General features: G+C 42.7%; 1 protein-coding gene across 1 annotated transcript in view; it reads right to left on the bottom strand.

Annotated features, from left to right (window-relative positions):
* Positions 1–525: 525 nt before the first annotated feature.
* CPZ (carboxypeptidase Z) overlaps positions 526–24,932 on the bottom strand; it is a 51,005-nt gene continuing 26,598 nt past the window's right edge. Inside the window, exons 7-11 of the mRNA XM_045017326.1 lie at positions 17,054–17,212; positions 10,100–10,235; positions 8,670–8,809; positions 4,380–4,479; positions 526–1,529 (exon numbers count right to left, since the gene is read on the bottom strand). Of these exons, the coding sequence (XP_044873261.1) occupies positions 1,165–1,529; positions 4,380–4,479; positions 8,670–8,809; positions 10,100–10,235; positions 17,054–17,212 (900 nt within the window). The 3' untranslated portion in view covers positions 526–1,164. The remainder of the gene's footprint in view (positions 1,530–4,379; positions 4,480–8,669; positions 8,810–10,099; positions 10,236–17,053; positions 17,213–24,932) is intronic.

Genomic DNA, 24,932 nt, shown 5'->3' with positions numbered 1-24,932 from the left:
AAAGAAGATACTTACATCAGCATGTCTTATAAACCCAGTATTCACCCAGTTTTTCTTGTGACTCTCTTGAACAGAAGTTTTATCTGATGATCTTGTAGATTTCTTTGATGTTTACTAAGTTCCATTAACAAATATGTTGAATCCAGGCACACTTCTACAATTAAGTCATTGATTACCCTGGTATGACATATGTCACATTTTTACCTAGTTCCCTCATGAATTAGGCCATTTAGTTTTCACCTCCTAGTACTTTTTACTAACAAATGTTTTCAGAAACACAAATATACCTTTAGTATTAAAACTATAGTAGGGTCAAATACTCTGACTCCCATGAATAGTACCATACTCTCCAAGTATTCCCATTTACTTCAGTTGTCTACTCACAATGTAAGGCACTAGGCAACACATGGGAGAATATCACAATCTGGCCTTTATCACTTTTATAAAATTGTATGGGTCTTTTTCAAGCATTACCAGATGGAAACTGAATGAGAATTTCTCAAATAGAATTTGGGAAAATGTGACTTTGTTCAATAGGTTTCTTTATTAAGAAATGTCTCTTTCACAAGTAGCTCATCCTACTGTAAATGTTCCTAATTCAGAAACACAGATTTCTTCTTTCCATATTTCTCATTTCTAGTGAGTCTTTTCCAAAAAGTAATCCTGAGATCAAATGAAGATTTTTTTTCTCTAAAATCATTTAAATCTATGTTGGAAGATTTAATGTACTAAACTTAGTATGCAGAAATAATGTATAAAGAAGAAAAGGCTTTTCCAAATTTTCCTAAAGGTTGTTTTCAGTTTGCAATAATTAATGTGATAAGACATGTATGAAAATGCATTAAAAGATCAGGAAGATTCCTCTGCAGGTACTTTAGAATCTAATAAATAATAAATCTGATGATTAACTGCATGGGCATAAAGAAAGCACATTACTAGGAAAGTGAATAGAACCCGGCCTTTGAACAAATGCGTACTGTTTTTTTAATATATAAAAGTACTTGAATATAGTCAATTCTATGAAAAGAGAGAAAAAAAGAATTACAGAAAGTGATATTGAGTTAACACTGTATTTCCAAATTAAACAGATTTACATATTGCCATTAGCAATCAGGGTATTAGGATTTTGATGGAACTGACCGGCGAGCAAACCAATGATCTGACTTAACGCTGTTTGAGCAACCACAGTGGCTTGTGTTGGCCTAGAGAGCTGAAGTAAGACCACCACCAAGGCTTCTCATTGTGCCGTGTAGGCTGCCCTCTTCCTTCGCTTGCTTCAGACTGTGCATGTTGGGCATGAGGATCAAAATGTTCCAATGGGTCGTATTGCTCATATATGTTTTCCATGGGCCCTCGGAGAAAATTTTTAGGCTTTGTATCTAGAGCTCGAAGGACAAAATCTACCCTCCCAGCTCTTTTCATCCTGGCAGGCAGCGTGACCCTCTTCATCACCTTGCTATAGCCGATAGCATGAGCACTGATTATGTATCTTCCCGGAGGCAGGAGTCTCCAATAGTCTCCATCAGCAGCTAAAGAAGACAGGTATCTCAGTCTTTTGTCCAGCGGCATACATGCATAAACACATCTATACACAGATAAGCATTGGACATATAAAGGCAGATTTTGAAAAGAGCTCAGCACATTGGGTCTTCCCCTCTTTTAAAAATCAGGCTGCAAGTGTCAGAGTGGGAGCTGATGGGAATTAAAAATCTGGCCCTTAGAAATAACTATATTTCCGATCTTGTGAATTGTATTAATATCAGGATAGATGCTGTGTATGTATTACACAGTAGTACACCATGGCAAACAAAAATGGTGCCTGATTCTGTTTTTGCTTGCAAAGGTATGTATACGAAGTAGCTCCAGTGAAGTCAATGGATTTACACCTGTCTGTAGATGATGTAAGTGACAGAAGACTCAAGCGCAATATAGAGATGTATTGTATGTCCAAGGCCATAAGAAATTTGTAATATATAATACACATGAGACATGGGGCCAGATCCTCAGCTGGTGTAAATAGTTTGTCTCTGATGCTGAGGTGAAAATGTCCCATGAAATGACTACCTTGAAATCCTGCATGTTGGTGGGCCATTGACTTCAGTGGAACTACAGCAATTTCCTCCAGCTGAGGATCAGGCCTGTGTTTTAATGCATATGCAGAAGGAGGCAGTGCAAACAATGAACATTTATGCATAACTTTATATTTCCTGGATTTTTAACATTTATCAGTGAACATTGTATTAATGCTATTTTTCATAGAATTTCAATGTCTATCTGTTTTGGTGTTTTAAGATGAAAATAAAGGAAGAGGAGGGGAAAGAGAGGAAAAAACCAGAGGCATTCAGCTCCTGGCAATCATAATTTCCTTCATTCATAGGTGCTGGAACTAGGGGTGCTGGGGGTGCTGCAGCACCTCCTGGCTTGAAGTGGTTTCCATTATTTACAGAGTTTATAGTCTAGTTCAATGGCTCCCAGCACCCCCACTCTACAAATTGTTCCAACACCCCTGCCTTCATTTCGAATATTTTGGCTTTGCAACTGTTGGGCATATTCTCTCTTAACTAAAGCCTGGTCACCATGAAATTTCAGCTATACAAGCTCTTGTCCATTCGGAAATGAAACTTAGCACTCCTTTTTCCTTCATATGGGCACAATATTTGTTGGTTAATTCTTTATGGGCCTTATTCATAGCCCATTGATGTTAATGGGAAGTCGTTGTCTAGAATGAGGTTTAGAACAGGCCCTAAATCAAGGGTGGGCAAGCTTTTTGGCCCAATCGCCACGTCAGGGTTGCGCAATTGTATGGAGGGCCAGGTAGGGAAGGCTGTGCCTCCCCAAACAGCCTGGCCCCTGCCCCCTATCCGCTCCCTCCCACTTCTTACCCCCTGACTGCTCCCCTCAGAACCTCCAACCCATCCAACCCCCCTGCTCCTTGTCCCTTAACTGCCCCCTTCTGGGACTCCCACCCACTATCCAACCCCCCTGCTCCCTGACTGCCCCGACCCCTATCCACACCCCCGCCCCCTAATAGCCCCCCCAGGACTTCCACCCCCTATCCAACCGCCCTCTGCTCCTCATCCCCTGACCACCCCCTCCTGGAACCCCCCGCCCCTAACTGCTCCCCGGGATCCCACCCCCTTATCCAACACACCCTGCTCCCTGTCCCCTGACTGCCCTCCAAACCCCTATCCACATTCCCACCCCCTGACAGGCCCCCCGGGGACTCCCACTCCCAATCCTCCCTGTTACCCATCCCCTGACCACCACCCCCCAGAACCTCCACCCCATCCAACCACCTCCTCCTCCCTGACTGACCCCCAGCAACTCCCACTCCCTTACCCAACCCCCTTGTTCCCTGCCGCCTTACCTGCAGCAGGAGCTCGCAGCTGCGACACCTGGCCAGAGCCAGCTGTGCTCCCCATGCTGCCCAGCGGGAGCGGTGGGCCAGAGTGTGGCCCGCGCGACAGCGTGGCTGTGTGGGAAGGGGGATAGTGGGGGAGGGGCTGGGGACTAGGCTCCCTGGCCGGGAGCTCAGGGGCTGGGCACGACAGTCCCGTGGGCTGGATGTGGCCTGCAGGCCATAGTTTGCCCACATCTGCCCTAAATCATGCCTCAATTTCAGCTTCAAAAATTTGCACCATCTCCAGTTTTGTATCCACTCTAATTTTATAGGTTTACTCAAAGTAGTGCACTACATTATAAGCCGCTCTGGCTTTCCACACTGCTATAACAGCCACCATCAGAGCAAAATTTTACCACACCCGTGACACAATGTACTTCTGGGATCTAATCCGATTCCTATTGAAATCAATAGCAAAATTCCCATTGATTTCAGTGGGAGTAAGACTGAGCCCTAAATGCTCAGAGCTTTACAACTGCTGAAAATTAACAGTTATGTATGCTATTGATTAGTTAATACAATGAACATAGTGTGTAACTCAGTATTCCACTCTTTTTGCCTCTGACCTACATACAGTCAATCATTCATATATATTTATAACATACTATTCTCCTGTGCACAGAGACCAAAATATTGCTCTATCTGAAGAAAATTTCAGTTTACTTAGGCCTAGCAAGAAATTTAATATGAAACTAGAGAGATTCTGCGAAAAATTCTGTGAAAAATTTTGCACTCAGTTACACTCATGCAACTTCATTGGCACTGATAATAGTGGTGTGTGTGGGGGGGGAGGGGTAGATTTTGACCTGTTGTTTCTCATAATTCTAAATAAAGTCACACAGCCAATTCCTGCAATTCTCTTCAGGCAAAATGTCCATTGAATGTAATAGAACTTTTGCCTTAGTGAGGACTACGGTTTTTCGCTCATAGTACATACCATCATTATCATATAAGAAAGATCCAACCAAAATAACATTACCTGTGATAACATCATGTCGGATCCCTTTGACTGAAATTCGGGCATTTTTTATTGGGTTACCAAATTTATCAGACACAATTCCCTTTATCCCACGGTGCACCTAACAAGGAAAGGACAAGTTACACCAAATGGTCATATTTTTGTGCCCGCTCATCTTTTCCTGAAAGAAAACCTACAGGAAGAGGAAGTGTAAGAATCTGCAAGGGGTACTGAGTTGCTGCCACCTCCACATCAACACAAAAGCATAGGCTAGGCTCTTGCAGGACGACCTTGTGAGGTGAGGCTCCGCAGGAAGTACTGCCCAGCAGGAGCTGAGTGGCAGATCCTTGTAGCCCACTGATTGGCTGGCACTAGTACTTAAGCCAGGAAGCCATGACAGGAAGCTGTCTGAGCAACAACACAGACTGACTGCCTGTCTCTGCTTCAGACCCTGTGTGCAAGAGACCCCAGAGTCTGACTTCTGATTCTGCCTGTCTACAGATGCCTGACTCTTGGTTTGCCCTCTGGCCTGCATTAGACTCTGGCCTTCTAGTACCTGACGAGGCCTGACTCCTGCTCTGACCATTAGGTCTCATTGCCCATGTCCTGGTTGTGACAGGAAGCAATCCTCATGAGATTCTCCTCAAAATGAGTCAACATCCTTCTTATTGAGAAGGGTGGTTTGCCTCCTAGGGCAACAACTTAGAGGCCTGTGTACAATCTCAGATCACTCTCCCACTCATGGATCACCAACCTACGAGCAACTCTTTATGGGGCCTGGGGGCAAAGGGAGATGTGGAAGCAAATCACCCCCCTTTGATGATGGTGGAATGTGCTCTATGCATGGAGGGTCTCACCTGTATGTAGATCATGGCTGCATGACCCTATAACCATTATATTCAACTAATATTTTAAAATGTATGACTTAAACTCGACACAGAAAAGAAATTTAGTTAAAGTTTTTAAAAGTGACCTGATACTCCCTATGTAAAGGAAAAACACACTTTCATAAACTATGGAGTAAATGAGCCCAATTTACACAAGGTGAGGATCTGACCCTCTAATCTACCAATTGAATTTACTACAAGGAAAAATGCAGCATTAAAGGATATATAGAATAACTAAATAACTAATAACTAACAGTCAAACAGAATGCTGCCATCATGACGGTGCAACCAATTAATTCAGCTCACTGCTATGCATAATATTTGCATAAGAAAATCAGAGGCATTAAAACTTGTTGCAATAAAAATAAACAAGCAAATATTTTTCAGTTATATAGTACCTCATATTCAAGGATCTCAAAGTGCTGTAAACTGTGCATTAATTAACTGAACCCCTCAGCAATCTTGTGAGGCAGGCATGCATTATTACTATGTTAAAATCTCTCCCTGTCAAAGAGAACAGTGATGGAGATACTAGAACAGTGACAGATGTCAATAAAAAACCTGATGTGAATATTTATACTTTATAGAGAGAGAGAGAAAGAGAGAGACATAGAGCAGCAAACTTGGACTTCAGGGTTGTCATTGTGCTGAACAACATGGCCACTCAGAATGTCATGGTAATAGTGGGTATAGGATTCTGAGGGCTTGTCTCCACTTACCGGTGGATTGACGTTGCAGCAATCAATCCACCGCGGGTCAATTTAGTGGGTCGAGTGAAGACCCGCTAAATCGACCTCAGATCGCTCTCCCATCAACTGTGATACTCCACTGGAACAAGAAGAGTAAGGGGAGTCAACGGGAGAGAGTCTCGTGTCGACATAGCATAGTGTGGACCCCACAGTAAGTAGATCTAAGCTACATCAATTTGAGTCACACTACTAATGTAACTCAAATTGCGTAGCTTAGATCGACTTTCCCCCATAGTGTAGACCTGCCCTGATTCTCCACCTCTAAAAGTACAGGATCCTACTGCTTGAGCTAAAAGGAAATACCCCTATCTCCTAGCAAGACAAAGCTGGAGACATACATCAGATTAGTTTTAATTCCATGCACAAGAGGGCAAAGGTGCAGAAACAAAATTGCCAGTTCATAACAATCTGAGATGGTCAAAAAGTGGGGGGAAAAAATCATTTTTTTAGCATTTTAGTCAGTTTTGTTCTGCAGGCTCCACAAATGGACAGTTTTTTATTTATTAGAAATTTTCACAAATATTTATTGAAAAAATTCAATTTCAAAATTCTTTTTCTGAATTTTTTCATTTTTCTGAGTTTTGTAGGTTTCCTGTTTTCCACTCCTTTTTCTCCTCTTTTCCTTTCCTTCATTGTTTCTCCTTTCCTCTTCTTTTCCCCCCTCATTTTGCCCCAGGATACCCAGAAAAGCAGGAAAACTAATAAACAATGAAAAAAAGATGATTTCTCCCCCCAGTGGAATTTAAAAAATGGAAATTTTAAAAAAAATCATTAACATATACAATTTTTTAAAAAGGCCATTTTTTGGATGAAAAGTTTTTTTAATCTAAAAATGTTGACCTGTTCCAATTACAACACTTATTCAGAACCAGATTCTGCCGCTCCTACTCACATTGAGCACTACCTTACCCCTTCCATAGTTTAATTTATTTGAATGGGACTGTTCAAGGTTTGAGGTACTATTGAACAGAAGGAACCAGAATCTGTCCCTTAAGAACTATTATAGTAGATTGGTGCAGTTTTCTTTCTAGTCATCCTGCAGCATCAAAGTATGGAAAAATCTTAAATCAGCATGAGGTGTTAAAAATAGTGGGCCTTTCTCTCCACTAATTTGCAGCCTCATCATTAACACTCATGCAAAGTGACTGGAAAACACTTCCAAATCAGAAGGACAGAATTTCACTTTCTGAGGAGCTGTACATTCTCTATACGGGGTACAAGGAAAAAAGAGAATCTGCCCCATAATGCAGCAATTCTATTTCAACTTTGCTTTGCTGGATTTAGGTCCCATTTCTGACATCTTTTTCTGACATGACTTCAATAATTACTAGGCAGTGCAGGTAAGAGTGACAGAATTGGGCCCTTAATTACTTTATTGCTATTGGGTTTATTTTATTTCCATGAATACAGCCCTGATCATGTATCATTACAGTCAATGGGAGTTTTGTAACTGCTTTCAATAGGAGAAGGATTAGCACATATAAATATATGTTTAACTTTTCCTAGTTAAACCAAGTAGATTTATGCGCACATCAAATAATCTGGTAAATATCAGAATGAGAAAAGTTTGAATTGCTTATGGCAGACTTAATCCTTATCAGGAGTAATTCAGTCAATCTTATCTAGAGAGTTTTCGCTTACTGTTCTGCATTTGCTCAAAAGGCTTTTCCAGCATAGACTTCTACAGTATCTCACACTATAAAAATCTTTACATCTTAAAGGCTTCAAGTGCAATATATATGGATTTAATCCAGTCCCATTTGGACCCACTAAAACTCATTTTCATCAGACAGCTGTAAAATGAAATGAGGTTGGTGGTCTGGATTGTAGTCTTTATCGAATGATGATACTTACCACAAGTAGCAAGAGGTTGCTTAAAAAGGCCATAAAAAAAGCTAACACACTCCTAACAACTTTAAATTACTACATGGTCTATCAATATAAGGCATGACAGAAAGCTGATCTGCTAATGGCTGAGAGAAAGATGTCTGCCTTGAGTCTCTGTGATCAGTTACCTGTTATTAGTGAGGCATTTGTTATTGCTGAGTGAGCCTACATAAATTTGGTTTGGTTGTTCCTCCATAAGTTCAGGGTCCAGACGTTTATCCTAACAGCTTTTGGTCAGAAACTGAGCTGAAATATTGTAGGAACAGGATTTCCAATGAATTGTTCAGTATTTCCTAGTTCCAGATGGGTCAAAAACAACACTTAAAAGGTCTCTGTTACAGAATAGTGGAACTTCAGACCAAAAACATGGAATCGGAGAAGCATGTAAAAGTGAAAAATTACCTAAACTTTATGGAAATTTAAATTAAGTTTGGTTTAGTTCTTTGAGAAAGAAGTTGGGTCTTATTTTTCTGAATGAGTTGGTCTGTCTCTAATATTGGATTTTTGAAGAGCTATTCATAAACCCACCCGAACTATTTATAGACATTTCTCCGGTCCTATTTTGTATTGTACTTAAGCACATCTCAATCTTCAACCCACCCACATGTGAGTTAGGGAAATAATATCCACTTTCTTAGACAGCCAAACTGATGGTGTGGGAATATCTGAAGATCAAATGCTGTCATAAGCATCCTCAACAGGGAAAAAAATAACAATGGAATCCCACCAAAGAATGCAGAAGAAAAGCCACAAGCACTGAAGGAATATATATAAAAGTAGAACTCTACCATTTCCATAAAAGTCAGAAGGGATTCTTTGTTTTCATGCCAGGCTGAATACAGTTCCTCCTCCAAAGGAAACTTTTCACATCCCAGCTCCAAGGTGATTTCAAAACAGTTTGTGTGAAGGTAATTAAAATCTGCCATACCTAAATTAATAGAAAGGGAAAAGGGAAGATTATGAACAATCCATGTCACATTTAATTAGAACTATGTTGCTGCAATTAGTTGATTACCAAATGCAGCCCTGTGGACAAGGATGTATAGGTTGTGTAGAATGACTGCATCTACCATATGCACAGTATTTGGTATCTTTGGAGTTTTACTAGCATTATTTTAAACATCAGTTAACTAATTAATGCTCACAACACCTCTTTGAGATGGGTAAGCACTATTATTATTAAAACTCATTTACATTTGTAGAAGCTAAGGCAGAGGGATGGGAGTTTGCATGATCAGCTTTATACCATAAGGTACTGCCCACGGTCACAGGGAAATCAAGGTCAGAGCTCGGTTTAGAACTCTGGAATTGACTTCCAGGCCTGTGGTCGGAGAATGAGACTTGTTCTTGGACTGGGGAATAAAGAAAATGTCTTTGCTGTCTTATGGTATCTTCTTCATTATTATACCATCTAGCAAAGTACCATACCCTGTCAGCAGTTCCTTTGGTGGCAGCAAACCTCTAAGAGAAGCTAACATCATGAGAACCCTGTGCCTCTAAAGGAAAGGTCATGACATTATTATGTACTAAAATGTTAATCACAGATAACAGGCACAATTTTCAAAAGCACCCCATTTTCAAAAGTTATTAATCACTTAGGAGTCTAAATCACTTTTGAAAATAGGACATAGGTGCTTTTGAAAATTTTACTCACGTATCAAAAATTGAACAAGCTGAAAAACCGAATAATGCTAATGATAAAATAGCATTGGAAACTTGAACACCAATGAATTGGATGTCAGTTGTGACATTTTTGCTTATCATGCCTACTACTAATAATCAATTATAGTAGTCAATACAGATTAAGCACACTTCAAATCCATAATGTAGAATATATAAAATTCTACATTATGGATCTGAAGTCCAAATTCATGCTGCTGTTGAGGCATTAATGTTTCATTCCTATCTGCTAGAAAATTTCAGATTTTAACACCAGAACAGCATTTCATAAATACACAATGCCAAATTCATGCCATGCATAACTCTATTGATTTCACCGGAGTTACGTCAGGGATGAATTTGGCCTGCTCTATTTAAATATAGACTTTGCCATTTAAAGACATTTTTGTGCACTGGGGGCAGGGTCTGATCCAAAGCCCACTGAAATTAATGAGTCTTTCCATTTAGTTCACTTGGCCTTGGATCAGGCCCTTACTTGTCTCTCTTAAGGGTCTTACTTAGGTTTTGCTTCACATGACATAATGGCAAAGAGATTTACCTCCAGTAAAACTATACCACTGAGCACCGTTTATAATGCCTCCTCGTTTTACGAAGTTTCCACCACAACGGGCTTCCGATTTGTCTGAGATGACTGGATGTGCACCTGCATATGCTTTAGCCAGCAATCTGAACATCTGAAATGAAGGATTTTGAAAAATATTTACTTCTTCTGTGAACTGTAAGCACTTCTTCCACTTATCTTCACATCACTGAGATCCACTCCAGCACTATCTGTTCCTGCCTGCCAGATGGTGTCCTCTAGACCTATGTGCACAGAGGGAACCTCTATACAAGGATATCCTTCTTAGATAAAATTGACAGAAGTTCCTGAGTCACCTAGGAGTCCAAATTCTGAGACCTAGGCTCCTAAGTCACCTAGGTGCTTCAAAAAAAATCCATTATCTGCAATGCAATGACAAAGAATTCTAAATAACGGAGCCACTTTTACCCTAGTCTCTACTCATCTGTGATTTGAGAAATAAATAATAATAACAAGAGTAACTTGTTTTCACTTTATCAAAGGTGCCAAATGCTCTGGGGTCTAAACAGTTTTTCCACAATGCCTATAACTTGAGGTAACTAATGCAAGTTACAGGCCTCCTTATTTCTCCCGGCACAAACTAAAATGTTTATAACACCTCTAGCTTAGTGTCATTAATACTCGGTTGCATGAATGCCGCTAACAGAGACTGAAAAGTGTTAGAGAGAGACACTTAGCAGTGCATGTGACCAGGTAGAAGATTCTGATGGTGAAGAGTCTGCTTGAGGGAACTCAGCCAATGCTATAGGCCCATAAAGAGCAAATGTGCCATAGTGATTAAGAAGTGGAGACAGCAAGTCTATGAGTACATGTGACTTCTGAGTCAAGAGCCCGTCTGCAGCTTGGAGGGAGACTGCAAGGAGAGGACAGGCTGCAGCAAGGAAAGAAGAGGTTAGCTTACAGGGGATGTTTTCTGTGACCTTTCATGCTAAGTGAGGGGGAGTCAAATGGCCCTGTGGGTGAGAACTTGGGGATTGATTCACAAAGGTACTTAGGTGTCTAACTGACTCTTTAGGTCCATAAGTCTAATATTTAGGCACCACTGACATTTTCAAAATGACTGCTCAGGTGCAGCCTAACTCTGAAGGTTCCTGCCAGTAGACAGGTGCAACGCCACATAAGTCCTGCTGTTACCCCACAGTTAATGAGCTGCTGGGATCCCTAGCACAAGCTGAATCCCATTAGGAATCTCAAGCTAGGGGTGGTTCTGCCTATCTTGCCTGTGGGGATCAATCCATTAGGTGTCCTCTGACCCCGTAACGTGAGTCTGAGAATTCCACTAGGTGGCAGAATGCCTTGGAGTCAGGTGTTACAATGCTTAAAGTCCCTTTGTGAATATAGGGATCCTCGTCCTTAATGAAATAAACAATGAGAACAGCAGGCAAATCAGGTGAAATGCAGGCTTCAGAACCCTGTCCCTACCCTCTGTTTGCCAGAGGCAGGAAATAGGCGATAGGAGATGGATCACTTACATAAGAACATAAGAACGGCCATACTGGGTCAGACCAAAGGTCCATCCAGCCCAGTATCCTGTCTACCGACAGTGGCCAATGCCAGGTGTCCCAGAGGGAGTGAACCTAACAGGCAATGATCACGTGATCTCTCTGCTGCCATCCATCTCCACCTTCTGACAAACAGAGGCTAGGGACACCATTCCTTACCCATCCTGGCTAATAGCCATTTATGGACTTAACCTCCATGAATTTATCCAGTTCTCTTTTAAACGCTGTTATAGTCCTAGCCTTCACAACCTCCTCAGGTAAGGAGTTCCACAAGTTGACTGTGCGCTGTGTGAAGAAGAACTTCCTTTTATTTGTTTTAAACCTGCTGCCTATTAATTTCATTTGGTTACCCCTAGTTCTTATATTATGGGAATACACTTGATAATTACCTGTTGCCACTGTCAGAAAACAGAATACTGGGCTAGATGGATCTTTAGTCTGACCCAGTATGGCCCTTCTTATGCCCACTAAACCACTAACAGAAATTGGCTTTCACAGTGACTAGGGCAGAAGAAGGTAATTGTCCTGGTTTATCAGCTCAGAGATCATTGCTTGGGACAAAAAACCAAGAACATTCCAATCACTGGCAAACAGAAAGCCAAGCAGGGGACTGAAGTGACAGATCATCTCTGGAAAAATGTGGGACCTTAGAGGTCCAGACAAGATCTTTTAATGTATTCAGTGTAACATAATTATCCACAAGGTTCAGAGTGGGATTTTCAAAAGCTCTCAGCGCTGACCTGACTTCACCCATTGAAAAGAGTTTTACCACTGCCTTTGATGGAAACAGAGTCAAGTGAACACTGAACATTTCTGAAAATCTCACCCTCGATACCTCATTAGGGGCCAGATTGAATGAGTGAAGGGTTTGGGTTTGTTATTTATTAGTATTTCTGCTAACTGCGTATCAGCGTTGGCAAAGGGACAAGCGAGATAATTGTTGAATGAAGACAAATGAGTGTTCATGTAAAATTTGAAGAAAGTCCATCACATTGTTTCTGAGTTACAGGACATGAGAAACTACCCCTATTTCAACATCTCAGACAAAATGTTTTTGAGTTTCCCTCAAGCTTAACTGTGATTTGTTGCCACTCTGTGCACCTTCCCAGATAGTTAAATCTCCTTCATAGTTCAAGGCTCTGTTGGAAGAAAATAGCTAATAATTAAGTATATTTACAAACAATATTTGTGGATAGTTTGGGATCCAATCCTGATCCTACAAACTTCTACTAAGGGAGTTATGGGCTCAATCCTGCTCCTACTGATGTCAATGGGAGATGTGGGGTAAATTTTTTAGAAGTGCCTGAGGGCTTGTCTACAGTGCCTTGCTAGTGGCTGGTGGCTGCCTTGCTGGTGGCTCCTACTCTGCACTGGGCTCAGCTGCTGATCCCGGCTAGACTGGGGAGAACGGGACTTTCTCTTCTCCTGCACAGCATCCAGGGCCTGGTCAGACCCACCCCCAGATTTTCCCCTCAGTTGCAGGAAGCTCTACAAACTCCTCCGCCCCTCCAATGCCCCTCTTCTTGCACTCCTCACCTGCAGGGGAAGGGATCTATGTACTGAGAGCTGCTCCGCATCCGCCCAACCCCCATACAGCCTGATCCCTTCATACCCAGACCCTCTCACTAAGCCTCACCCAGAACCCCCCAATGAGCCCCACTCCCCCTGCACCTGGACCACCCTGACAAGCCACCCGCACCCGGCTCCCCACCCCACCAAGACCCAATCAACTGCACTTGGATCCCCACGCAACTGAGCCACACTGTCCCTGCATCTGTACCCCCCACTGAACCTCCCCAGACCCACGTGCTGAGCTCTATCCCCCCCCACACCCAGACCCCCTACTGCTGAGTCTCAACCACCTTCACCTGGACCCCCCTGCAGAGTCCCATTACCGTTGCACCCAGAACCCCCCAACAAGCCTCTGTGCATCCAGATCCTCCCCACACCCGGATCCCCACCCAGACTGCCCCACACAGAACCCTCTCAACCCACACCTGGATCCCCCCACACCAAGCCCCTCCACACCTGGATCCTGCCTTGCTGAGCCTGCCCGCCCACACCTGGTGCACCTGGCACGGAGGGGCAGGGCCCTGGGGTGTTTCTGGGGCAGGCCCAATTGTTGTGCTGTGTCAGGATTGGGTGCAGCCTCACTGCTGAGTTTGTGTCCCGGGGTGGGAGCTGCACAGTGATCTCCCACCTCTGTGCAGCCAGTGGCCTGTGCTCCCCTGTCCCGTGCTGGAGTCTCCACATTTATTTGACAAATACATTTTGCAGAATTATAAAATATTGTGTGCAAAAAAATATTTTTTTGGCACAGAATTTTTAATGTTTTGGCGCAGAATGCCCTCAGGAGTAATGAGCTAATCTGGCAGCTCCCTAGATAAACCAGATACAGCAGTGTCCCACATCCCCAACACCAGTGGAACCGGGAAGGGGTAACATAGGGGCCAAAATGCCACCAGAGAATATATTTACATGCGGGGAGTATCACTGCCTATTTAAGTCTGTTTTAAGTACATTTTGCCACATTGGCTCAGCCCAGAAATGACTCAACAGGCTGGAGAACCTGAGCCTTCAAGTTTAACTTCCGCAGTGCTGTGGTGCTTTACTTTTTGCTGCAACCAAGGATGCAAATTTGCCCTCTTCCTCCTTGCCCAGGTGACTTCCACCAGGTCAGCTGTCAGAACAGAGGTTACAGCTAACAGACCAGCAGCTAAAACAGAGCAGCAATATTTCAGGACGCAGGTCCTCAGACAACAGCAGCTGCAGAGGAGATTAGTTAAATGCAGGTCACTTAACAGGTGTGGTTTTATAACTCTGACATTTAAAGGGATACTGCTTACATTGCTCTCAAATTGGCTTTAAAAATTATTTTAATCAGAGGGAGATCAACATGTACTCTTCTGCCCGCCACCTCTTTTAACCTGGTAACTTTTCCAGTCCTTGTAGCAATGGTGGATCTAGCAAACACTGCTTTGGTGCCCCAGATTTAAATGAGACTCTGGGTGCAGAGTCCCTCACACAGAAAGGGGCCTGATTCTCCTCTCCACCACTCGAGTATGAGTCAGTGTGAGTCAGGAATATCTCCGGTGCAGTCTGTGGAGTCCCATAGCTGGAGAGCTGTTATGTGAGGAGAAGGAAACTCACAAACATCAAGTCACAGGTTACTGTTTATTTTAGGGGGATTTTAAATATTTCATTACAGCAAGTATTGGTCAATAGGGGCCCGATGCTGCTCCTTTGGAAACTGGTCGCAAAAGAGGGATATGAGGGTAATCTTGACCTAGACCTGAGCCTGCAAAGAGCTCAGGGTATGTCTACACAGCAAGGGAAAACCCACAGCTGCTGGTGCCAGCTGACTTGGACTCACAGGGCACAGGCTGAGGGGCTGTTTCATTACTCTGTAGGCTTCCTGGCTCACGCTGGAGTCCAAGCCCTGGAACCCTCCCATCTCGCAGGGTCTGGAGCCTAGATTTCAGCTCAAGCCCAGATACCTACACAGCAGTGAAACAGCCCAAGCCTGAGTCGGCTGGCACAGGCCAGCCATGGATGTCTAGCTGCTGTGTAGACATACCCTTAGAGGCCCATGATGTCACTGGAAGTTGAAAAAGAACAGTTCCTATGCAGGAGGCATTCAGCACCTGACCGTTTTTAAAGGGCTGTGACAACATTGTTCACGTGCAATGGTACCTTACTCCACAAGGCAGTGCCTCACTGACAAAGAAAGCAAGGCAGAGGACTAAACATCTGAGCGGTGATTTTACAATTCCAGTCACTAAAACCTCAGCTCTTTTCTGTTCTCTAGTGACTTTTCTGAGGCTAGCTATGCTCACCTTCGATTGAAAGTGATTTGCAGAACATGCAGCTGGGTGCTAAGTTAGAAATCTTTACCACAGATCAGTGATTTAACATAGATTAAAATCCAATAAAATCCCCTAAATTCACTGGCTGTAAACCATCTTCTCCTTACCAGATAAAGAATGGATTTCCCCCTCTTCTTCATAATGTCCCGTAGTTTGCATTACCATTCAGTAAACCTATTTGTGACATGCTATGTTCAGGATCCCTACTTTGTGTGGCTTCCCCTGCTAAGTATATCGCTGAGTATCCAAACAACAGACTTTATGCAGCTCAAAACAAGACACTTAATACCAGTTTCCTAACTGCAGCTCTCTGGTGCCCAGCCTGCATAAGGAATCAACCCAGTCCTGCACTCCTCAACACAAGGATCTGTGCATCACACTAAAGAAGAGTGGTTTCTTTGTTTATTTGCAGCATTGGTTTGCTAAAGAAAGTGGTGCTTGTTAAGACTGCCAGGCATTTCTGACATAAAAGCACAAACTTCTCATTACTTGTGTCAAGGACTAGTTTTAGGATATCAAAAAGAAGTAGAGAAGAGTGCTGCACAATTTTCAGCCTATTTAAAGCTCCCAAAATAAAGAATAATCCAAACCAGGGACTGGAAAGACAAATATTCACTAATTCATCTTAACCTGGAATATCTATTACAATATTGCCCCCTTCTGGCATCCTGTATTTCCTTTGATTTAAATGAAGATTAGAACTGTATGTTCAGGACCTGCTTCTTGTGAAGCCAGTGGGAGTTAGATTGGGCCCTTAACTCCTTAAATATTAAGGGGCAGATTCTCTGTTCCCCTACACTTGGTGGAATTATTTACACCAATGCAAAGTGGGTGTAAAATGCTACCAAAGCAGAACTGTAAATATGCAAGTGACTCTAGAAGGTGCAGGACAGTGGACAGTTAGGCCCTCATGTGTTGTCACTGAAATGTTACATTTATTGGTTTGGCTACAGGAAGTAAACTTTCCTATGAGTAGATCTGTACATAGTTTAACTCTGCAAGTCTTATTCTGTATTCTCCCTGAGTCTGACAATAGGAGCACTCAGCATTAGCACATCTCTAGCCCCTTAGAAACCAATGCATAAACTCCCATTGATTTCACTGGGGCCATGTTTACACTATGTGGCCTAATGTAGACACATCCTATATCAATGGAAGGGGTTTTTCCTTCAATGTAGGTAATTCACCTCCCCAAGCAGCGGTAGCTAGGTCAGTGGAAGAATTCTTCCATCTATCAAACCACATCTAGACCAGGGGTTAGGTCACCTTAACTCTGGCACACAGGAGAATGAATTTTTCACATCCGGGCAATGTGAATAGGTTTACCTAAATTTTAAGTGTAACCAGGCCTGAGAGTGATGTTAGACAAACACTGAGTGTTTGATTGCAGAATTACATTCACCCTTTCATGGCATATTTAGCGATATTGTTGCAAGTCAGGAATTCACAAAATTCACAGCAACTCAGAATTAAAAGGATTGGTTCCAAGTAGTTCCATATCTGGAGCTGTACTAGCTTATATAGCCATCTGAAAGAAGTATTACCTTCTCATCGGCTGTAGGGGAGAACATTTTCTCTTCCAGTGGATGCCTTGAGAAGTCATAAGGATAGGTAACAACTAATTCACCTCCATGGAGACTGGCAGACAATACAAATGGTATAGCCCTCATCCACTTCATAACTGCTTTTGTCTCCGGTGCTACCTGAAGAGCAGAAAGAAAAATCACTTGAGTGAACATTCTGTTTAGAATGGATTCAGTTAAAATAATTTGGAGCCAGCATGACTCTTCTCATAGAAACACCTGCAGATAGCAGTGTGGTGGGGAAAAAAACTGTGTATGATTCCCAGCTCTCCTGTTAGGGGATGGGGTGGTGGTTATTTGTCCCATGTAACAAGCATGGAGTTTGGACCCCAAATTCCAGGGATCTTCCCTTCCTCCAAGACCAAAGAAATTGTTATAACAAAATTGAAAGTCAGACTCACAATTCCTAGCCATCCAGAACCCAAAGGAAATTGCCATTTTTGGAAAAAACAACACAACCTGGAGAAAAGACTGATCTGGACTATCTTTTTGTTCTGTGTTTGTACAACACATAGCACAACAGAGGACTGGCCCATGACTGGGGCTCCTAGGTGCTACAGTAATACAAATAAATAATAATAAGATGTGATTTGAACTAAAATTCAGATTGCAACAAGATTAAGGGCCATAATAGTGGCCACATTTTCATTAAAATGTAACATGTTTCTTTCAAAATTTTCCCTGGACATGCTGGGACTCAACTGCAAAATCCTCGTGTTCACCACTTGTTGAAAGACAAAGTAGAAAACAACTTTACATTGACTCTTGTAAGATGATTAAGGATACGATTTAGTCACAGAAGTCACAGATTCCATGACTTTTCCAGACCTCCGTGACTTCTTTGGTTTTAGCTGTTCATGGCTGTCGCCAGGACTGGAGCCGGGGCTGGAACCGGGGCGGTGCGCCTCCCGCTTCCGGTTTCAGCAGGGGCCGGTTCTGTTCGCCCGTGCCCTGTGGTTTGGGCTGGGGCTGGGACAATGTCCCCCCTTTCCGCATGGCCGAGAGGCTCGAGCTGTCAGTCCTCGCTCCATGGGGCTCCAACTGTAATTTTTTTCCCATCACCCCTCCCTCCTGGTTATTTTTAGGAAAAGTCACGGACAGGTCACGGATGCCTGTGAATTTTTGTTTATTGCCCATGACTTGTCTGTGACTTTTCCTAAAAATAACGGTGACAAAATAGACGGAGAAGTGTCTCCCTGTCCATGATATGCACTGGTATAGCCATGCGTTGCTTGCAAAAGAGTTCAGTGTGTTGAATCTAAGCCATAGGATTCTTCATGTTGCCATTCCATGCCATGAAGTAAACAGTTTCCTGCTGAAGCAGTGAGGGTCTTGTCTGGCCTCAGTAGTTACTGAGGGATAATTTCATTCAGTGCTACATTATAATTAGCTACTCCTTAGATGCAACAGTGACACCTGGTGGCCAGCTAGGGTAATCCTTGAAATACAGCTGTCAGAGTGTTAGTTTTAGGGAGGGATTCTCCTTCCGTTTGCACCTTGTGGGATCATTGACAGCTGTGGAAAGTGAGTGCAAAGTGGCTGTAAAATGGTACCAAATGAGAACAGCAATGTGTTTGCACAAATGTCAAAGACTACACAAGGTGTAAAGCGAAGGAGGGTCAGGCTTTCTTACTTTGGGCCCAGTTGTGCATGGCTCTATGCAGGGCTGCTAAAGCCCTCTCCCACCTCATGCTTAAATACCATCAGCTACCAGAAAATAATCAAGGTTGGAGGATGACCATCCCTTGGTCATCTGGTCACTTGCATGAGTGACTTCCCAAGTGCACCCCCGTAAATATTGCAGGAAATGGGTTGACAGTTCAGTAAAGCAAGTGGCATTCTTATCCAGGTGGCATAGATACCACTGTGGAATACTATTATGCCATTTAATGTGTAGTAGGTGCTGGGTAACTGAGGAAGGCAGCTGAAGCAGCATTAGGCTTTATATCCACTGTAGAGTAGCCATTGGTATGGATGCTTATAACATATTTGTTTAGCAGGGCTGCCATTTCATTTAGTAGAAGGCAGTATGCGCAAGCACACTAACCAGTGCAGAACAACCTGAAAACACCTTTTCTGGTGATAGCCAGGGCAACTGTTTCCCAGGACCCATATGAATGGTCCTTTATATTGATGCCAGTTGCTGATTAGGGCTCTTCTGCAGAGCATTGGTAGACAGTGGGGCTTCATTTATTTTGTGTCAGTACTTTGCCAGGTGACATTTGCTGTATGTCAGGGTGCTAGGCTCAGAAGAAAATACTGGATGAATTGACATCAATTAGACACATCCAACATCTGGCTGTAAGATTTAATAATACCTATTCTGGGCATATACACCAACCAGAAGGATGCTGTCAGCTAGCTTGAAAACGCTAAGAAAAGTCAATAAAGCTGAAATCTGAAAAGATATTTAGGGGTTAGAGTGCTCAGCGTTCCAACACCGAAGTGATTTAGGAGCTGTTTTCGGAGTGATTTAAGCACTTAGGTGCCTAAATCCCATCAACTTCCAATGGGATTTTGGTTCCTAACAGCGTAAATCCCTTTTGAAAATGAAATTTAAGCTCCTAAATCAGCAACACAATGCTGAGTGCCACAACACCTAAATACCTTTTAAAATCTGGGTCTAAGGGTAACAAAGGCTGCAGTGCTGGCTCTAGGCAGCTGCAGTGAGAAATCTGTCTGATTGTTTGATGTCTCAAAACAGTGAGGGTGTATTTTTCCTATGGCACTGCAGAAAAATTCATTAGTGAACATTTTATAGTCCCGGGACACTGTGGGACAGGCGGCTATGTGGTAAGAACTGGGGGAGGGATAGTGGTGGACAGAATAACAACACTCCAGAAATCACAAATTATTTTTACTTCATTGTTGTTAGCATTTAGCTGGTAGAAGTACTGTGGAACTGGCAATTAAGTAAAAAACTAAAAGAAAAAAATTAAGTTGGTTCCTGTCTGATCTATGGAAATCGGTGTTATAGCGATGGAAGAAAAGAAGATACAGCTAATAGAAAATAATATACTGAGGAGACTGGCAGGCGACCAGAGGATAGACAGAGTTCTCATGGAAGATGTTAAGGAGAAGATGAACTTGGAATTCTTAATGATAGAGAGGCTGGAGAGCACACTTTTGAGGTTGGATGGACATGTGATAAGAATGACCAGCAAAGAAAGCATGGGAGGAAGAGGACAGCAAGAAAGAGCATGGAATACCGAGGATACGATGGGAAGACACCGTCAAGAGAAGTTTGAAGAGAAAAGGACTGGAACTCCAAGACCTATGAACCTGTGCCAAGGACCAGAAGGAGTGGTGAAGAATTGTGGGCACCTCCGACCCTGTGTAAACAGGAAAAGGAGTAGGGAAGTGAAGTATTGTTAGCATTTAGGAACATGCGTTTCAGGACTTGGCATGTCAAATTCTTCTGTCATTTATCATCATTTGAGATAACTGAAGTTCTACATCCCAGTTATTAGCTATGCTCCACTTTCCAATACACAAAAAGCCATTAATACCTTTGCATATATTTGCATGCCAGTATCACTAAAAACTATGGTATTACAGGTGAGCCCAGAGAGAAAGACATGCAAGGAGTGGATGGAAACTATCATCTCCTTGCTTCCCCCACAATTGACTCTGGGTTTTAAAGTGAACCCAATGCCACTGATTCCTGTGAAAAAAGAAATAGAGAGGTCCTTCAGAAGGAAGTTATCATTCTCATAATTCATTTGTAGCATTGCAGTAGCACAAAGGATCCCTAGTAATGCACCAAGATAAAATTGTGTTAGGCAGTGTTGAACAAAAAGATGATCCCTGCCCCAATGAATCTACAATAAGACAAGAGATAACAGGTGGAGACAGTCAGACAGGGGAATACAAAGGAACAATGAGACAATATTTGTCAGCGTGTCAGGCACACTGGCTGATTAATCATTGTCAAGTTTGGTAATATGGCAATTCCCACATATGTTCAAGAGCGCGAGAGGATTTTACTCATGGTGCAGAAGAAGGAGACCATTTGAAAAGCCCTGGGGAGTTGAGCTCCACGGGTAAAGGATGCTAGAGAAATCTTTCAGGCACACACAGGTACACACACACCAAAGGTGGGGGAGAGAAAATTGCTCAGAGAGTTTTGTGAGAATGAACTCGGGGAGTCTCTGGGGAATGCTCCCTTCTGGGTTTGCAGTGAGAGTGGGCTTTCCACAAGGAATCTGAGACCTGACTCCATGGATCCCATGAAATCAATAAGAAAAGTCAGACCCTTCTGGACTGATTCCTGGGCTTCCTTCCCAAGCCTTGGCTCCCTTTAACTCCATCCCTTCTAAGAAGCAGAAACTGCAGAAAGAATTTAATACAGCCTGGAGAAGCACTGATGCTCTCATGGGTTTCCTCTTGGGATCAGCTGGGTGGCTAACGGAGCATGCTGTGGCAATTCTGATGTCTCCCAGCTCTGTCAGTGCCCACACAAAAGCTGTTGAGTAACTGGGAAGCCTGCTGCAGAGGGGGCTCAATTCGTCTTCTCTGGTTTCAGCACACAAAACTGTCTGCTCTTTGCTTTTCTCTGAAGCAGTGGATAGGCATGAACACCGACCCTGTCCTATTCTTGAGGAAATAGATACTCTCAGATTTCAGTAAGTCTTTTATTTAACTGTTATATCAATATTTTCTGGGACAAGCCCAGATTAAATGTCTTATTCAAAGAACTTCTAAACTCAACGTCTCTCCATGTTTCTCTCTAACCTACTTCCTTGGTAGATACCTACATACTCCGCAAGATGGTGAGCCCGTTTGTGATGCTGGCACACCAGCTGCCAGCCCATGCCACAGTCCCCATGTCTCAACCGAATACGAACAAATACCTAGGTGGAATCAGTCTGGCTCACCTCTGTGTTAATATTATTAAAATAGGTATTAGAATTACAAGATTGCATTTAGTGTTAAGACTTTCTTTACTGCTGGTGAGTTGCTGTGTGCATTAATCTCACTTACAGCACCTGTATCCTATATTGTAAGATAATATTTAAGCATTTGTAATGTAAGCCTCTGTGACATTCTAAATCACTAGACAGGAGAGAGACATTAACTAGTGCGAAGTGCTGACCTCCAAAACTATTACATCTTGGTCAACAAGGAAGGTCCATCAACACCACAAGGACTATTGTGGGACATTGAAGAGAACAAAAGTCTTTGTTTCTCTGCTATCTCACTCCACGCCTCATGAAGAGGAGTTATGCAAGTTGATTCCACCCATCATCTGAGTTCACAGCTTAGAGCACATGGGGGAAAGGGAATAAAAAACCCTAACAAGAAGGAACTGTATATCTATGACACCTGGACTCTGCGGGGGCACAGCTTCTAAGCATAAGCAAGGGATCTCCTGATGCTTAGCCTGAGTTAGCCCTTTAGGACATATACAGCTTGTTTATTATAGAAACTTCTGACTCGTGTGTGTGTGTGTGTGTGTGTGTGTGTGTGTGTGTGTGTTTACCTGCTTTCATCTTATAAATAACTCTATTTCCTTTTCCCTGTTAATAAATCTTTAGATAGTTTATTATAGTATTGGCTACAAGCATTGTCTTTATTGTGAGATCTAAAGTGCAACTGACCTGGGATAAGTGAATGGTCCTTTGGGACAGACCGTAACCTGAATATTGCTGTGATCCTTGGTGTAAGGGACCATTTATCACAAAGGTAGGCTCGCCTGTGTGGCAAGACAGATTGGAGTATCCAAGGGGACTGTCTGTGACTCCATGGTTAGGCTGTTATAGTGCCTGATGAGTTTCCACTTGATAATTGGTTTGGTGAAATCTAAGTATAGAAAGCACAACTCATTTGGGGTTTGTGCCTCATTGCCTGCTTTTGAGTTACTGCAGAACAACTTGACACCATTATTATTTTATTGCTGCAAATTTTGTGGAAAACAATTAGGTTTTGCAACCCATATAGCAATTTAAAGAAACTATATTTTTAAATCTACATGCTTCTGGTTCAGCTCTGTCAATGGTATCAGACTCTACCCTTTGACTATTCATAGATTTTTTCTTTTATGTGGCTTATTAATTCACCAGAAGTCCTTTGCCTTTCAGTCACAGACAATCATTCTTAAATTATCCATTTTGCAAGAGCAATTTAAGATACAATTAGAAAGGAGCTAGATAATTTGGCCATAAATACAGTGAATGGCCATTACCCTTTTTAAACCTGATTCCCATTTCTGTCAATTATATTGTATTTAGCCACTGTCTCCATGGTCTGTAAAGATGCTTTCTTTTTTTCTTTTAGAAACAACTGGACTAGATTTCCTACAGTTTCTGCCAGCTTCCACTGTAAGCCTCCAAATCCTTTATGAATCAAGGCAATTTAATTTATTTAATCTCTGATAATGTTTCTCAATTTCAACTCTGACCATTTATTACAATAATTGGTAATAACAGAGAACAAAGCTTGTTGTAAGGGCAAGGATTATGGGAAGGGAAGGGTTTTTTCTGAGTTTATGTGACTGGCAAAGAGCTAAAGAGCTTGCTTTCAATTTTCCGGTCTCCATGTGGTGCTTTGGAATACCTGCATAATTACTTTAATAAGCCAGGTAATAAATACTATTAAGTAAATGATTGTTGAAAGGCTGGTTTTGAAGCAGACATATTAATGCACAAAGCCAAGTTCCACAACAGCGTCCCCTCACTAAGGTAAATGGTTCATATTCCTAGCAAAATTGATGCTCATTACATCAACAACTCATCTGGTTCTTCTGTGCCCACTGCTGCGGGAGTAGGTTAACTCCGGACTGAGAGAAGATTCATGCAGTTTCCTCTCTTAGCTAAATGAAACTGTAGTTGTCAAGGAAGTTTTGCGTGTGCCTTCAAGGTCACAGGATGACAGGTTCTCTCATTCTCTCTCTACACAGCACACATCAGAAGGTACTTTGTATGTTGTTGAGCTGCTCGTTATGGAGGGAACAAGTTCTGTGTGCATTTGTGGTGTGTTAAATAGTCACTTCCTTCATGGCTAATTCCCCTGTAAAATGCAGTAGAATGGTTGTAGCCTCTGGTACGTTGAAACCCCTCAGTAATTTTGTGCATTTTGTTCCTGTTCAGGGCCGGTTTAGACAACAGAGGGGTTAAAATGCCAGTGGCTGCCTATGCCTTTTCGTGTTACTAGGGGAACAGAACTTGCAGTAGCAACAGTGGGAAATTTGGGACAAAAATACTAGGGACAAATTCTGTCACCCACCCAGGCCTCTGTATGCTACTGCGATGGCATACAGGGGCTGTAATGGCACAACAGGAGTCCGGGGAGAATCTGACTAGTGTAGGGCCTCTGTACAAGCTGCTCCACACAGAGCCTTGAGAGAAGTCAGCTGGGCTCAGGGCTCCAGCTGATGGGGTAGCTTGCAGGACCAGAGCATAACCAGCACGTTGATCACAGCTGTCACGGAAGTTGTGGGTTTGTATGGCCCCCATTACGGTAATATCTGAGCAACACACACTCTGTAATGTATTGATTCTCACAACACCCCTGTGAGGTAGGGCAGTGCTATTATCTGCATTGTACAGATGGGGAACTGAGGCACAGAGAGACTAAATGACTTGCCCATGATCACATAGGAAGGTTTGCAGAGATGCAGGGACTCTCTAGAGTCCCCTGCTAGCATCCTAATTTCTGGATCATCCATCCTCTCCGCGACTTTGAACATCTGGGATTGCATGCTGGCAAACAACGGAACCAATTTCACTGAAAAGCCACCCAGATGAAAACAAGGGTTGCATGGGGAGTTGAAGCGAGAGCAGGAGCTCCCAGACTCAGGGCTAGTGTTTTGCCTCACACTTACAGTAGGTGATGGATTCTG

This window comes from Mauremys mutica, chromosome 5 (genome assembly GCF_020497125.1).
Source record: "Mauremys mutica isolate MM-2020 ecotype Southern chromosome 5, ASM2049712v1, whole genome shotgun sequence".
Classification (NCBI taxonomy): domain Eukaryota; kingdom Metazoa; phylum Chordata; order Testudines; family Geoemydidae; genus Mauremys; species Mauremys mutica.
Note: the sequence above shows the minus strand (reverse complement) of the source record. Positions and strands in the feature narration are given on the sequence as shown.